We start from the raw sequence: 16,226 nt of genomic DNA, 5'->3' as shown, positions 1-16,226 counted from the left end.
AGAGAGAGTGGTGGTGTGCTCTTGAGTTTTTAGGGATGGTAGACTTAGAGCATCTTGTCACCTTTATTTACTGCTTATAGGTTTGGGGTAAATTATAGTGATTTTGGAGGTCAGAGAGCTCACCCCGCTCCCCTTAGCCTGGGAAAGCGGTTGGACTAATCAGGAGGCAATAGAAAGGGTCTGACCAAAATTGAAGCTTCTGGTTTCAGTTCTGTGAGAGGAGAGGTGCTTTCCCTAGTTTATTATTTTTCTTCTAATTAACAAGATAAACTGCTTTATTCACGACCCCTTGTGTGGTAATAGCTACAGGTTTGCAGGGAGCGCGTTCCCGGTGGTATCCACACTCTGTGTCCTTGACAAGACCAGTGCCATTCCACTGTGACTGGCGGGGAGGGAGTGTTGGCACTCAGACATTCGTTTCCTCATGCTGTGCACAAATTACCACAGGTTGAGCCGCTTTGAACACGGTGTCCCACATTTTCTCAGCATGGGGAGTGTGGGATAGGACTTTAGCTAGGACCCCTGCTCAGGGTTACGCAAGGTCACACAAGGTTTCCTCAGGGACTTGTTCTCTTCTGGAGCCACAGGTTCTCAGTCAGGCTTACTCGCGTGTGGGCAGGATTCAGTTCCTCATAGTTGTAGGCCTGAGGCCTTCAGCTCTTGTAGGCTTGTCCACGGTCCCTGTCATACGGTGCCTTCCTGTGACAGTGGCTTGTTTCCCAGAGGCCAGCAGGAGGGGCTCTCTGGGGCCAGCTGGCGAGGTGGCCCCTGATCATGGGAGTGACCCCTCCGGCACCTTTGGTGGAGCCCATTGGCGGGAAGCAAATCACAGGTGCACCTGCAGTGGGGGAGGAGGGAACGACAACACTGAGCACAAAAATGGGGATCAGCCTAGAGTCTGTCTGCCACACTACATTTTGGAAACAAAAGTGATTTGCTGAATCCAGGGAAACTAAGTTTTAGTTTCAGATGGTCTCATGGGGTCAAGTCAGGCAGCCTTCTTTGTTGGTCCGTGGTCATTGCTAGGGGGTTGATTCATGTTTTTTCCAGGATCCCAACAGAAAGCACCTGGTGGTGTGGCCCTCCAGTGAGGGTTTTGTCACACTCCTGCCTGTTGAACTGAACTGTGTTGGACTGTGAACTGTTTGTCCCTCGAATGCAAGTGTTTCTTAATGACTTTGGGTTTTTGAATTTCTTTTGAAAATTCTTATTAGTGTTTTGGAGACCAGCCTTAGGAAAATGCAGACACTCTGTGTGCATTCATGGACCTCCGCCTTCTGAGAGGTCGTCTGTGCGCTCGCGGTAAGAATCCTGACGGGCTGTACCTGTCTGAAATTACGGTCAAACTGTTTTGATGTCTTTCCCAATTCTGTTGGGGAACAGAAAAGACTAATAAAGTTTTCCTTCTACATGGGATGATGCAAGAGATATTTAATAACAACCCTATGGTGTAGGTAATACGATTAACCATTTTCTAGTTGGAAAAAATTGGATGGAGAGCGTGGAGTGGCTATGAGGAGGTCACACCACTAGTAAACGGTAAAACTAGGATTGAACTCAGGTGCTTTTACTGCAAAGCCCAAACTTAATTGTCATTGTAGAAAGTGAGATTTTTGTGTATTTACCTACTTCCTGAAAGCCTGTTTCTGCATTATCACACGTGAAGGACACTGGACTTGACAGTTGGCCTTTCCGTGGTGGACAATTACACCATTATATTGGTAGTTTTTCAAGCAGACCAGAATGATTTTAACTCGATGAAATACTGCTTATATTAAAGCCTGTCACCTAACATGTGAATTTTTAAAAATAATTTTAGAAATTGGGTTCCCTTAACTGGCCATTTACTGATGCTCCCGGTCGTGTTCTGCGTCCCAGAGAGGAGCACAGACGAGGGCCTCAGCCTCAGACTGATTCTAGCAGGAAAGACAGACACGGAAAAGGAGCTGTAGTTTGAGTTACCATCAGAGGCTAGAAAGAAAAGGGGATGGTGGTGTGACTTCGACTCCGTGGTCGTGGAAGGCACTTCCCTGTGTGGAGTGGAGACCTCGGCGGGCCCGAGACCTGAGCAGGAAGGAGCGAGAAGACCGGTGGGGCTGACGGGATAAGAGCTGAGGCTGTGTTAGGACACCGGTGCCCGAGTACCATGAGCGCCGTGGTTAGGGGTTTGGGTTGTATTTGAAGTGTGGTAGGAAACCGTTGGTGGTTGTGTTAGTTTGCTCAAGCCGACACAGACTGGGTGGACACACAGATTTGCTCACAGTTCTGGAGGCTAGAATTCCAAGATCAAGGTGTCAGCAGGATGGGTTTCTTCTGAGGGCTTGGGGGCGGGGAGTAGGGAAGGAACTATTCCAGGCCTCTCTTGTTTTGGCTCATGGATGACCATCTTCTCCCTGGGTTGTCAGACCTTCTCCCCAGTGTGCAAGTCTGTGTCCAGATTTCCTCCTTTTATAAGGACACTGGATTGGGGTCCACCCTAAGGACCTCGTTTTAACCTCATCATCATATGAAAGACCCTCTCTGCAAGCACATTTGCATTCTGGGGATTAGGACTTTAAAATATGAACTCTGGCAGGGGGAGGGGGCACCATTCAGCCACTAACAGTGGTCATGCGTGAGGTGGACTAGTTCTTGGACAAAACCTGCTTGTGTCCTAATAGCTGGGAGCTCTTAATTTTGAGTTTATTTACTAACTTATTTGGGTGATCAGACAAAGGAATGAAGAGAGTCAGCTGGAGGCTTGAGTTTCTCCTTCGATTTTGTGTCTTTCTTCACTGGCACCTCTTGTTTTCCATGATGTGGCTTGTGTGAAACCATCTGCCTCAGATTCTGGGGTGTTGGGATGCTAGAGGACAGACACAGTACATCTTCCATACGGGCTCTTGATAGGAAAATAAACACATACCACATAAAGGTGGCCTGCATATGAAGACCAAGTGGTTTGTATTTACAGTAGGCTAGTTATGCCCTGGCCTCGGCCCATAAAAGTGCTTTGTTGGAAAGGACTGGAAGGCGCCGCCATAAACTGAGTTTTCTAACAGCATTCGAGTTCCCCTCTCACTCACCGGCTGCATGTGCTCCTTCCCACAGGCATGGGAGACAGCATACCATTATGCCTTCAAAAGTCAACTACCAGGCAAACATCTGGGCTCTGAAGGAGGAGGGCTGTACACACATCGTAGTGACCACGGCCTGTGGCTCCTTGAGGGAGGAGATTCAGCCCGGTGATATCGTCATTATTGATCAGTTCATCGACAGGTGAGCAGGCCCTCTAAGGTACTTAAGGCTCGGGGGAGATCATTCCCAGTTCAAATGGAGATTGTATGGGGGCCTGGGAAGGAGCGGAGGGCAGGCCCACAGATGTGCTTGAAGTTTTGCATTGTGGGAAGTTGTTAAACAGCTGCAGACCAGAGGAAGAATCAGCTGTCCGGTGACCAGTTCCCGGCTCTGCCATTCCTCAGTTCGCTGTGGTCTGTAATGTGAATAGATAAGAACGCCCGTAGACACAAGCAAATGGCTTCATGTTTCCTTAGTACCCTCTGTCTGGACTCCACTCCCCTTCTCCCGGTTGTCCCCGGGACTTTCTTTAAGTTGTTTTTTTCAAGTAAGATTCCAGAGGGGGTCCACTCGTGACATGTGTGAGCTAATAATGTTTCAGCCACCACCTTTTACTCTTTCTCGTGTCCTGTAGCATCCCTATAGCAGATTTTATAGATTGCTTCCTTAAGTGTCCGTGTCTTCTCCTGTCCCCCGTGTTTGCTATAAACCAGCCGGTAAATCTGGACCTGAGGAGAGCCAGGTCCACATTCTCGGCAAGAACCCTCCCTTCTGCATTATATCGGCAGCCTCGTCATGTCTGGTTGTCTTTACATGGTGTTGGCGATCGACCAGTTGGTTCAAGAGCTAGGGGCTTTTTTATTATTTAATTGTATAAGTAATATATAACATTCCTTTACCAAAAAAAAAAAAAAATTCAGCAGTAATAAACTGCCACAATCCTAGACTTTTTCTGAATTTAGAAATTGTTGAAGAGTGGGTCCCATTGGTTAAGTATCCCGACTCTTGATATGAGCTTAGGTCGTGAGCTCAGGGTCGCGAGATCAAGCCCCGCATTGATCTCCACCCTCAGAATGGGGTCTGTTTGAGAGTCTCTCGCTCTCTCCCCACTTTCCCCCTGCTCCCTTTTTCCAAAAGAAACAAATAAAATCTTAAAAAAATAATAATAAAGTAGTTGAAGAAATCACAAGTGAAGTGAGTGGTCTCCTAGGGGTCCCTTTCCATTGACCCCAGTCCACAATTCCTGGTGAAAGGAACCACCTCCCAGAGTGGTATTCCAGAGGGAGACAGGTAACTACACTCTGCGCCTTGAATCGGTGGCGGGGAGAAAGAGCGCCGAGTTTAAGCCATCCAGTGGCTCCTGCTGCGGTCCCCAGACGATCGCCTCTGTCCATCCCACCCTCCCCATGTGCTGTTGCTGAGTTTTTTCCACCCAAGCACTGCTCCCACCTCTTCCACAGGAGGGAAGTTTATTCAGTCCAGTTCTCTGTGTTTTCTGTCCGTCAGGGAACTGTTCTAAGTTAGAGTCCATCAGAAGCATTCCTGATGGTTTCTGGTGGAGTGAAACTGTTAGGTGGAAGTGTATGAAACTGACCATTCTCCAGGTTAGAAATGGTTGAATATCAGCAGTTTCTTGTGGTTCAGCCTAATAAATAATGGGGGCAGACTGAAATTCGTACATGCCCTTCACCTGTCATTTTTCCTGTTACTATTTCAGCACCTGACACCATGTATGTATTGTTCATCTTTCCCTCTAGAACATAGGTCATGTGAGGGCAAAGACCCTATTTGCCACTTTACCCCTAACACACACACATGCCTGTAGTTGCTCGGTTAGTATTTTTATGATACTTGTTTTTTTGTTTTGTTTTGTTTTAAAGATTTTGTTTATTTATTTGACAGACGGAGATCACAAGTAGGCAGAGAGGCAGGCAGAGAGAGAGGAGGAAGCAGGCTCCCTGCTGAGCAGAGAGCCCGATGCGGGGCTCCATTCCAGGACCCTGGGTTCATGACCTGAGCTGAAGGCAGAGGCTTTAACCCACTGAGCCACCCAGGCACCCCAGAAGAAACGGTCTCTTAAGAGGAGGAACCCTAAGGGAATGTCATTTAGAAGAAATCTCAAATTTTATATTGATGACATATTGCAATGGTAACATTTTGGATTTATTGGCCCAGATGTGATATTGAAGCTAATTTTTTTTTTTATATTGAAGCTAATTTTACCTCTTTTCCTTTTTTTAATGCATCTGTTGGAAAATTTAAGATTGTACTGGGTGGCTTGTGGTCAGTTGCTGCTGGTCGCTGTTTCTGAATGATAACTGCTGCTGGCTGAGTTAGTTCACCAGGCTTGGGCGCATATGTGATTTACTGTATGTGTGTCTCATAAGAGAAGAGAATCAGCACTTTTTGCCTTATGAGTAGTGGCCTTCTTGTGTTGTACTAATAATGGCGCTTTGTTGAAGGTGAATCAGGTTCAGGCAGGCACCCCATATGTCCTCTCGGTGCCCCATGCTGAGCTAGAGGCTGAGCTGCCTGTAGCCAAACACCCCGCCCCAGCTTGGGGAGCGAAACCCCAGCATTCTGTGAAGCCGCCCAGTGGATTAAAGCCACGGGTACGGGAGCCCTGGATCAGGTTTTGTCTTGGCTCTGTTTAGCCTCAGACACATCGGTGGCCCGTGGCCCTCTCTTCAGAATCCAAAGTTGAGCTCCGTTCTCCAGGAGTTTCTGTGTTTCTGATCTGGAAACACACATTTGCTTATTGCTGCACTCTTCTGGCACATTCTCCTGGAACAAATATCCTTGTGCTAACAGGGCCTTCAGAGGTTGAGAGGGATCTTTTTACTCTCCCTAACATAAATGTGTGATAAAGAGTCAGGATTGGGGTGGGGGGGGGGCTCCAGGGTGGCTCAAGTCGGTTAAGCTCCTGCCTTCAGCTCAGGTCATGATCCTGGGGTCCTGGGTTCAAGCCCCGCATTGGGTTCCCTGCTCGGCGGGGAGTCTGCTTCTCCCTCTGCCTCTGCCTACAGCTCCCCCTGCTTGTGTGCTCTCTCACTGCTCTCTCAAATAAAATATTTTAAAAAAAAAAAAAATTCAAGATGGAGTAGTGTGGCTGTTCTCGCTTAATAGACGGCAGAACTAAAGCACATTACTTCCTCTGCCCTTGGTGCCCAGAGTAGGGAAGACCTCCACCGACCTGGTCCCTCAGCCTTGCCGTGTGTACCTGAGAGGCCATCTAGGTTGAAGAGTGACAGGTGGCTCTGACTTCATAGTTGTTTTAAAAAACATTTGGATTTCTACTCTAAAAACGGAATATACCTTTAAAGGAGTCTGATGGGCTGGAAACTCTTTTAATAAGCTCATTGTCTTCTGAAAATAATTTGGTTTTCTCTCTGCTGTGTTCCTGCCTGTGAAGAGCTGAAAGTCTGGGCCTGAGAGAAGGGGAATTGGGTGTGGCTGACCTGGAGAGAGCAGGACAACAGACCGGTGGGGAGGGGAGTGGCTCCAGGTATTTTTGGGGTGTGTGCCCTTGTGCATCTCCTCCTCAGACACACAAGGAAATGCCTTACTTAATATTTAAAGTCAAAATAATCTCCTTGTGTTTGTGATTAGGGCAGCTGTAGAAAGCAAAACGGATCTTGCTCTAGAATTTAAATACCAGAAATGTGTTGTTGGTTTTGTGATTTTCCCATTCTTACTGGAGAGGGATAGGTTACTTGATTGTGCCCAGGCCCCGGGTCCGGGGCTCCTTGGGCGATGTTCCTCACAAACCAAAGTTAAAAATAGCACCTGATAACCAAGAACTTGGAGGATGCTCGCCCACAGTGTCTTTGGTGCCTCATACCTCCTGATGAATGGGGTTTGATGAATCCATTTCTTTTGCCTCAGTGGAGGTCCTTATTTTAGAGCCACAGGTCATTTGACAATTCAGGATCAAACCTGATTAAAAGTGGGACTTGTTTCTCTTCCGGTTGGTCATTCCACAATCCATCTGAACCCGGGAAAGAATTTGTCTGACCTTTTGTCTGTCCCAAGAGACCGTTTATACTTTAAAAGGATCTTACAACGGAGATGCTCCAGGATTCATAATTTGGAGCTTCTTCTGGGGTACAAACCTTTGTATGTGCAGCGTGTTCCTGTCACCCCAAATACTCTCCACACTGTGCAAGGTAGCCATGGGTAGAGGATTCCGGCAGTTCCACATGTGACCGACCCCCTCACCATCTGTCCTGATTGTTACTGTGGAAAGGAATTGAATTCACCAGATATCTACAAGCTCTTGGAAAAGATGCCCACATTCTATTAAATTGTTTTTTTTGCAGTTTAGTAGGACCCATTCACCCCACGAGGGCTGTGTGAACTCTCTCAGGCTGTGCCCAGCAAACATATCTGTTAAGGACAAGGATAGGATTCTTACATTTATTTATTTGTTTGTTTTTATTTATCTATTTATTTATTTATGATTTTATTTATTTATCTGACAGACACAGTGAGAGAGGGAGCACAGCACAAGCAGGGGGATGGGAGCGCGAGAAGCAGGCTTCCCGCCTGCCAAGCAGGGAGCACAATGCAGGGCTCCAACCCAGGACCCTGGAATCATGACCTGAGCCAAAGGCAGACACTTAACGACTGAGCCACCCAGGTGCCCAGATTCTTACTTTCTAATAGTGGTCTTTATCAGGAATGTTTTACAGATAAGAACTTTTTTTTTTTTTTTTTTTTTTAACAATGAGACAAATACAACCAAAAAATTACAATGAAAAACATCAGGGTGTGATCCCTGCCGGCAGATGTTTTCTGCCTAATGCTGTTCCCACGTTGGCCTGACGTGCCTGAGGCCCCCAGTTAGATTCTGCTAGAAGAATGCAGTGGGAGAAGCCCCAATGTGGAAGTGTGAACATCCAGAATTGTTTCCTGGCTTTGCCCCCAGATTCTTTGGTCACTAGCGTCCTTGCTGCTAGGTGAGGGTGCTGTGCTCTGATGTCTGAGCTGTGATGTCTTCCCTTTTCAGAGAATCCTGCACTTGCTCCATTAGGGAAAGCTTTGACTAAGTGTGGGGGCAATACTTGCTGGTTTATTCACAGGAAAGTCCCCACTGTAAACATGGTAGTAAAGGATGATGTCATTTTGTTTCCGCTCCCAAAGTTCTGGGCTTCCCCTCTCCGTCTCAGTGCCATGATGTAAGATTGCTGTTCCCCGCCCCTGTCGCGGACTGGCCTGAAGGTTGGGGTGTGCTCTGATGTCCATTAATCACCAGTCTTTGGACCTCTGGGGCAGGGTGTGGATTTTTATCCACACTCGCTGCAGTTATGGTAAGCAGTTGCCCAGGAAGTCCTCCTTTGGCTCTTTTCCCGTTCCTCTTAGCAGCTATTTGAAAATCTTTACTGTTCTCACGGCGTCCTCCCCATCTCCTTCACTCTTGGTTGAAAATGTCTCTTCTTTCTGTGAAAACAGAAGCTGTTTGGCCTAAACTGACCGTGTTCCTTCTTCCCTCTCACCAGTTTACTTGCATGCCTGCGCTCTGTCATCTTCCTGCCTGCACCTGTCCCTGGGAGCCAGGCGGCTACTCCCATGTTCCCGGGACTTCCCGCATTCTGCTCTGCAGGCTGACTTTATGTCCTTTCTCTTAATAAAACTGCTGATAAGCTCAGAAATTTTGAACTACTACTAAGTGCCACAAATCACTTAATCCTGCTCACCACATACGAGGGTAGTTTTCCTGGGTTATAGTCAAGGAAACTTAAGACTCAAAAATACCGGTCATTTGCTAATAGGTGGGACCTGTGGATGTTGAATTCTGTTAATGTCCAAAGCCTGTGACCTCACCCACCCCTCACACACGGGCTTCCAGTCCTGCCCTCCCCCTTCACAATCACACTGACCCCTGGATCCAGGACAGGGTCTCATAGATACCTCATGCTTTAGAATTCAAAATTAAATTATCCTTGGGGGGTGCCTGGGTGGCTCAGTCAGTTAAACATCTGCCTTCAGCTCAGGTCACGATCCCAGGGTCCTGAGATCGAGCCCCACATCGGCTCTCCACTTACTGGGGAGTTTGTTTCTCCCTCTGCCTCTGCCTGCTGCTACCCCTGCTCATGTGCATGCTCACTCGCTCTGTCAAATAAATAAAATATTTTTAAAAAAATAAAAAAATAGATTCTCCTCCTTGGATATCTTCCAACCCCATACTCTCACTCTCACCCCACCCTGGTTTCCTGTTCCCTACTTGGAAAGTTGCTAGGTTGATACAGCGGTGCTGCTGTCCACTTGGTGGCTGCTGCCGTGGCCCTGCATCGCCGGTGCACAGAGTCCATCTTTGGGTCATACCTGTGCTTGCTTTGAACCACCTTCTGTTCTCCATCCCCACTGCTTTCATCTGGTCAGTGCTTTTCTTCCCAACCCTCCTTTGCCTCCTGCAAAGCCAATTTTGACATTACTCCCTGGAAACATAAGAGAAAGACATGATCAGGAAAGTGCTGGAGCACCTGGGTGGCTCCATCCATTGAGTGTCCGACTGTTAATCTCGGCTCAGGTCTTGATCTCAGGGTTGTGAGTTCAAGACCTACATTGTGCTCCATGCCCAGCATGGAACCCACTTAAGGAAAAAAAAAAAGTGCTGAAAATGGAGCATCCACATGTCTCTGGGAGGGCTTGCCTCAGAACCTTTATTTGGTTGGGGTTTTTTTTTTTAAGATTTTATTTGACAGAGATCACAAGGAGGCAGAGAGGCAGGCAGGGGTACAGGGTGAAGCAATCTCCCTGCTGAGCAGAAAGCCAGGTGGGGGGCTCGATCCCAGGACCTTGAGATCATGACCTGAGCAGAAGGCAGATGCTTAACCCACTGAGCCTCCCAGGTGCCCCATTGGTTGGGGTTTTACCAAGCAGTGGTGAGTACCAGCCCAGACTTCACATCACAGTCCAGGGGGAAGGAATGTCCTAACAAGCTCTGTATGCACCTCAGCACTTAACTGTAATACGATGTCATTTTTTCCTATTTCCTTTTCTCATCAATGCTGATGATCTTTGACATGTACTTAGAAATATCTTGTCACCTCCGCTGTAGTTTCTTCCATTGCCTTTGTACTGCCCATTTCCCTCTCCCCAGTGAAGTATTAATGTTTATTATCTGGTTACATCTATTCTTTTGAACGTGAAGTTGTTATTTCTGGATAATTTTGAAGTGAAAGAAAATATTAAGCTCTTCCCATATGTCAGATGCTCTTAGGTCCTGGGTAATTAACCTTCACATACCTATTGCTGGTAGAGATAGTTACAACTCTTTTTTTTTTTTTTTTTTAAGATATTATTTATTTATTTGACAGAGATCACAAGTAGGCAGAGAGACAGGCAGAGAGAGAGGAGGAAACAGGCTCCCTGCCAAGCAGAGAGCCCTATGAGGGGCCCGATCCCAGGACCCTGGGACCATGACCTGAGCTGAAGGCAGAGGCTTTAACCCACTGAGCCACCCAGGCGCCCCTCTTTTTTATTTTCTTTCCAAGATTTATTTATTTTTAGAGAGCGAGAGCATGCGAGTCAGGGGCAGAGGGAGCGAATCTTCAAGCAGACTTTGTGCTGAGCTCGGAGCCCGGCACGGGGCTCCATCTCACCGCCCATGAGAGCATGACCTGAGTCACGGTCAAGAGTTGGACACTTAACTGAGTGTCCAACTGAGTGTCCCAACTTAGCCACCTAGGTGCCCCTTTTTTAAAAGGCCATGTGACTCAGTAAGGTTTAAAATATTTATGCCTTTCCAACGAGCCTTCCTTTTGTGGTTTATAGTTCTAAGAATAAAAGCGCCAAATGGTGTATTTTTCTAGACACATGTAACCAGGATGTGTTTGTGTTGTTTCTTAAGAGCAGCCTAAGGCAGTGGTTGAACAGCTATCCTGTGGAATGCGATGAAGTTGTAAACAGGATTTGTTCAAGTTACATAACACTGACCTGGAGCCATGTCCATGATACTTCACGGTGAAGCAAAGCTGCTTCTGTGGTCCTGTGCTCCTGGTGCTGCAAACTATCACAGCACTAGGAAACGTCGTGGATATACCTTTTATGGCCCCCCTTGTACAGATGAGAAAACTGAGGCCCATAGAGATTTTACTCAGCATGTATGTCAGAGCCAGGATTTTACTATTATGTTGCTGGTCTGCATGCCCTGTTTCGCAAGTCCTCATGAAAAGTATGAAATGGGAGGAGAAAACTGTACATGTTTATTAAACAGTCTTGCCTCCTCACTGGGATATAAGTACAGGTTTTTCTCATTTCCTGTGGCACTGTAAGCTCTCATTAGGTCAGAGCAATGGAGGGATCTTCATTACGTGTCCAAATTTAGAAGCTCTCAGTCCCTTCTGGTGAAGAGAACGGATTCATTCCATGTCATAATGGGTTGCCATTCATGTTGTTCGTGTCAAAATTTCCAGTACTTTTCCCCACTATAGTTTTACTGGTTTTTTTTTTTTTTTAAGATTTTATTTATTTATTTGACAGACAGAGATCACAAGTAGGCAGAGAGGCAGGCAGAGGGGGGGGGGAAGTGGGCTCCCTGCTGAGCAGAGAGCCCAATGCTGGGCTCGATCCCAGGACCCTGGGATCATGACCTGAGCCGAAGGCAGAGGCTTTAACCCACTGAGCCACGTAGGCGCCCCTATAGTTTTATTTTTATTTATTTATTTATTTAAGAGAGAGGGAGTACAAGCAGGATGAGGCAAGAGGGGTAGGATGGAAAGGGAGAAACAGAATCTTAAACAGACTCCATTCTTGGCTGAGAACCCAGACATGGGGCTCGATCTCAGGACCCTGAGATCATGACCTGAGCTGAAATCGAGTCAGATGCTTAACACACTGAGTCACCCAGGCTTCCCTCCCCACTGCAGTGTTAAACTCTCTTCTTCTCCCTCAGCACTCTACCTTTCTCCTCCAGATGGGAACCCTTTGTACCCTAACTCCATGACCTAAATCTTCTAGGATTTGACCCTTCACTTATACATATGCTCACAACAGGGGCACCGGGGTGGTGTGGTTGGCTGAGCATCTTCTGATTCTTGGTTTGGGCTCAGGTCATGATCTCGGGGATGTGAGATGGAGCCCGGTGTTGGGCTCTGCACTCAGTATGGAATCTACTTGAGATTCTCTTTCCCTCTCCCTCTGCCCCTCCCACTTATGCTTACGCTCTCTCAGATAAGTAAATAAGTAAATAAACAGGGATGCCTGGGTGGCTCAGTCATTAAGTGTCTGCCTTCGGCTCAGGTCCTGATCAAGTCCTGAATCAGGCTCCCTGCTCAGCGGGGAGCCTGCTTCTCCCTCTCCCACTCCCCCTGCTTGTGTTCCCTCTCTCTCTGTGTCTCTGTCAAGTAAATAAATAAAATTTAAATAAAATAAAATCTATTTAAATAAATAGATAAGTAAACATGCTTACAATAGTGCTGTCCAAGTGTGCATACCCACACATATATATATATACACCTGGAAATTTAGAAAGCTTATTCTTAATCATATTGATCTTAAAATTATGCATATTTCCTAGAATATAAATATCCTTTTGATCTTACTGGTTGGTGACTTGGCTTTTTTTTTTTTTTTTTGCTATCTTCTATTTGTATACTTTAAAATTTTTTAAGTTAAATTGTCTTTGGTGTTACAGTGTATGTTAAAACTAAAATGCTGTCCAACCTAACCTGTGTTTTAGAGCATTTACAAGTAATATATACTTGTAATGAGATAAAATGAAAATAGTACAGGAGGGTATATGGTAAAAAGTGAAACCCTCCTCTGTTTCCAGTGGGTGTGTGCCTTACCATAGCCCTTTGAAGGGAAATTGGGTGAAATCTGTCCATTAAACTTGAAAATGTGGGAGGCCTTTGTACCAGTTCCTTGACGGTTTTTGAGGAACATGTATAAGGTAGCTCATTCAGAGATATAAGTTGTACCATTTTTAATTGCCTGTTTTTTGTATAATAACTTAAATATACTGATATATCCATGGCCTTCTATTCAGAACCTTAAATAAATTTCTATGTGCTGATACAGAAATGTCTTAAAGATCTATCATCACTAAATTGGGCATATTGTCCATATTACCTACCATTTATATATTTTTTAACACACACAAAAAAATGTTTGTGTGACTCTGTAGGAATTCTAGAAAAAGAACAGTTTGTCTTTTTCTTCTATCCTAGCTCACAATGTGTGTCTTCCCTTTAAACCATCTCTCTCAGCTTCCCACACGTGTTGTCAGATGCCACTGTGTTCCTCCTTACATACTCTCTTCCATTGTTGGCAGTGTGGTTCATTTAAGCTGCTTTCTGAGTGAAAGTGGGTTGTTTTCAGTTTCCTGTTTGTATTAACTTGAGTCGGTTAACGTTGGTATGCCCAGTTATCTTTGTGTTTGTATGAACGTCCTCGTGGGATAAATTGCTAGCGGTACTACTGGGCATCAAGATGGCCATGACGCCTTGCTATATAGAACACTTCCACTTTCCCTCAGAACTCAGGCTTTAATAAAAAGAGGGTGTGGGGGCGTCTGGGTGGCTCAGTCAGTTGGGGGTTCGAGTCTTGATTTTGGTTCAGGTCATGCTCTCAGGGTTGTGGGATCAAACTCTGCTTCAGACTCTGAGCTCAGTGGGGAGTCTGCTTGAAAATTGTCTCTCTCCTCCCCCTGCTCACATTCTCTCTTTCTCCCTCTCCTTGTCTTTGGGATAAATAAGTCTTTAAAAAAAGAAAAGAGGGATTGGGAGGATTTTTTTTTGTTTCATTTTGGTTTCTTAGAAACTGAGTTTGAGTTTGTCCATGCGCATTACTATTTAGATACCTTTTAATGTGGTATCTAAAAATGTAGGTGGAATCATTTCCCCAAAACCATGCTACTTATAATCAGCCGTTGGCCCTGCTTTGACAGTAGATTAATTGAGTCATGTTCCTGCATGTTGAGGCTTGTTGGGGACATGTGCTGCCTCACAGATGTGCAGTTGTGTTTGCTTCTGCTGTAGGACAAGTGTTCTTGTTATTTGCAGCTCCACTTTTCCTCAGGGGAAAATTACTAACAAATGGCTGTCCGAGAGCCGACTCAAGTCTACTAGTCAGTTATCAGCCGATTCAACAACCTACCAGTCTTTCTTTTTTGGGGCATTTCGCTGTTCTGTGTGTGAAAAGTGCTCAGTGTTCTCTCCTTGGAAGTCTTGAACTCACTTCTCTTGCCAGTACACAACACAGTTTTGCCTCCCTTCACTCTTCCATGCACAGTTTTTTGTTCGTGTGCACACTTCAGTTCCCTTAGTGTGTGTCCCTGTTTGAGAGCCTCAGACTGTTTTTTTGTGGACCTTCAACTTGAGGTCCATACATGTGTCAAGTCCTAAGGTGGGCACTTCAGAAGTACAGAAGCAGATTTTCCATAAATGGTGGTTGCTAGTGCTGAGCACTTGCTTTCCGTGTCTTCACATTGACCTTTAGAAGGTAGGTGGTAGGGCGCCTGGGTGGCTCAGTAGGTTAAAGCCTCTGCCTTCGGCTCAGGTCATGATCTCAGGGTCCTGGGATCGAGGCCCCATCAGGCTCTCTGCTCAGCAGGGAGCCTGCTTCCCTCTCTCTCTCTCTCTCTCTCTCTCTCTCTGCCTGCCTCTCTGTCTACTTGTGATCTCTCTCTGTCAAATAAATAAATAAAATCTTTTAAAAAAAAAAAATTAAAAAAAAAAAAAAAGAAGGTAGGTGGTAGTCTTTATTCCCCCATTTTAAATATGAGGAAATGGATACAAATTGAGGTACAGAGAGATCAGACTGACTTTTCTCTGAGGCACGGAGTTACTGAGTGAGCGATAAACCCAGCCAAATCAGTCAGTCCCAGAGTGTTTTCCCTTGGGGTCCCAAGCTAACAGGGAAGTGAAATTCGCAGTCCCCTTGCCTCGCTGGGAAGGTTTGCTAATGAAGCTAGAGTTGGGGCCAACCTTCAGCATCACTTCTTTATAACTGGTGGAAGCCATAGCTGGGGTTGGCTGTATCTTAAACCACATAAGCACATGTATTAGTGTCCTGTTTCTGCTGTAACAAATTACTGTTGACCCTTATACATCATGGGGATAGGGGTGCTGAGCCCTATTCAGTTGAAAATCCATGTGTAACTTTTGACCTCCCAAAAACTTAACTGCTGATAGCCTCCTGTCAACCAGAAGCCTTACTGATAACATAAATAGTTGATTTACATACTTTGTTACATGCATTGTGTCCTATATTCTTATGATAAAGTATGCTACAGAAAAGGTGTTATTAAGAAAATCATAAGGAAGAGAAAATATATTTATACACTGTACTTTTTATGGGGAAAAAAATGTGCTCCATTCCCCCTGCCCCTCCATGATTGTAAATCCCATTACTCTTGGTCAGAATTGCATTCAGCATCAATCATGCCTTACCATTTTATGCTGGACAGGAGTATTGCTGTTTACAGTGATTTCAGTTTAAGCCATTAAATCTTTCATTGAATGTGTTGACACTTAAGTTAGTTATGTGAACAGGACAGATAGGTGGGCAGGCTGTGTGAAGAGGTATTTTCTCACACGCTCCTTCTCCTGGATCTTGACAGCACAGCCCTGAAACCATTAGAAATATTGGTATTAAAGTGTTCATGTCTTCCTCAGGGCGCAGCCCTTCACTTGCCCCTGCAGGGCTGAGTTCTCTGAGGCTCTGGCCTCAACTGTAGATTCTCCTTGGGGCTGGCTCCTCGTTTGTCTCTAGCTTCCAACCTTGCTTCCGAGCTGCTGGCGGTCTTCTGGACATCTTGGTTGACTCCATGTCACAATGCCTGTGCATATGGGTGGATGAACTACATTTTATGATTGGAAATAGAGAATCAAACAGATACAGCAGTTGTAGCTAGTAGTTAAAGAGCTTTGCTTAAAGAGAAAAGTGTAAGATGTTCCACTTGACAGAGGGAACGAACTGTAGTTAATTAGCAGTGTGTGTATGTGACATAACATAAAGCATAACTAATTCATGTTTTGTCTTAAGGTCGAAGGTCAGAACAAAGAGGAATGATCAGGCAAAGAAGGAGTAGAAAGAGAAGAGAGAGGAACAGAAGGTGGGGGTGTTGTTGCATGAACATTTATGGGGATATAGTTGCTGGAGGTTTTTGTGGCTCCGTTTTCCTACTTCATCACAGTTGTAAATGGGGATATTGCTAATACCTG

General features: G+C 45.6%; 1 protein-coding gene and 1 long non-coding RNA gene across 2 annotated transcripts in view; one reads left to right on the top strand and one right to left on the bottom strand.

Moving 5' to 3' along the window:
• Positions 1–16,226, top strand: part of LOC122917561 (methylthioadenosine phosphorylase) — a 44,697-nt gene that overhangs the window by 13,517 nt on the left and 14,954 nt on the right. The window contains exon 4 of the mRNA XM_044265585.1: positions 3,091–3,258. Within this exon, the coding sequence (XP_044121520.1) occupies positions 3,091–3,258 (168 nt within the window). The remainder of the gene's footprint in view (positions 1–3,090; positions 3,259–16,226) is intronic.
• Positions 7,961–15,835, bottom strand: LOC122917562. Its single transcript, XR_006386404.1, has 3 exons — positions 15,453–15,835; positions 9,382–9,494; positions 7,961–8,496 (listed from the first exon to the last, which is right to left on the bottom strand). It is a non-coding gene; the product is annotated as an uncharacterized LOC122917562 (long non-coding RNA).

Source organism: Neovison vison, chromosome 9 (assembly GCF_020171115.1).
Source record: "Neovison vison isolate M4711 chromosome 9, ASM_NN_V1, whole genome shotgun sequence".
NCBI classification, from domain to species: domain Eukaryota; kingdom Metazoa; phylum Chordata; class Mammalia; order Carnivora; family Mustelidae; genus Neogale; species Neogale vison.
The sequence above is the reverse complement of the archived record's forward strand: the minus strand, read 5'-3'. Positions and strand labels throughout refer to the sequence as shown.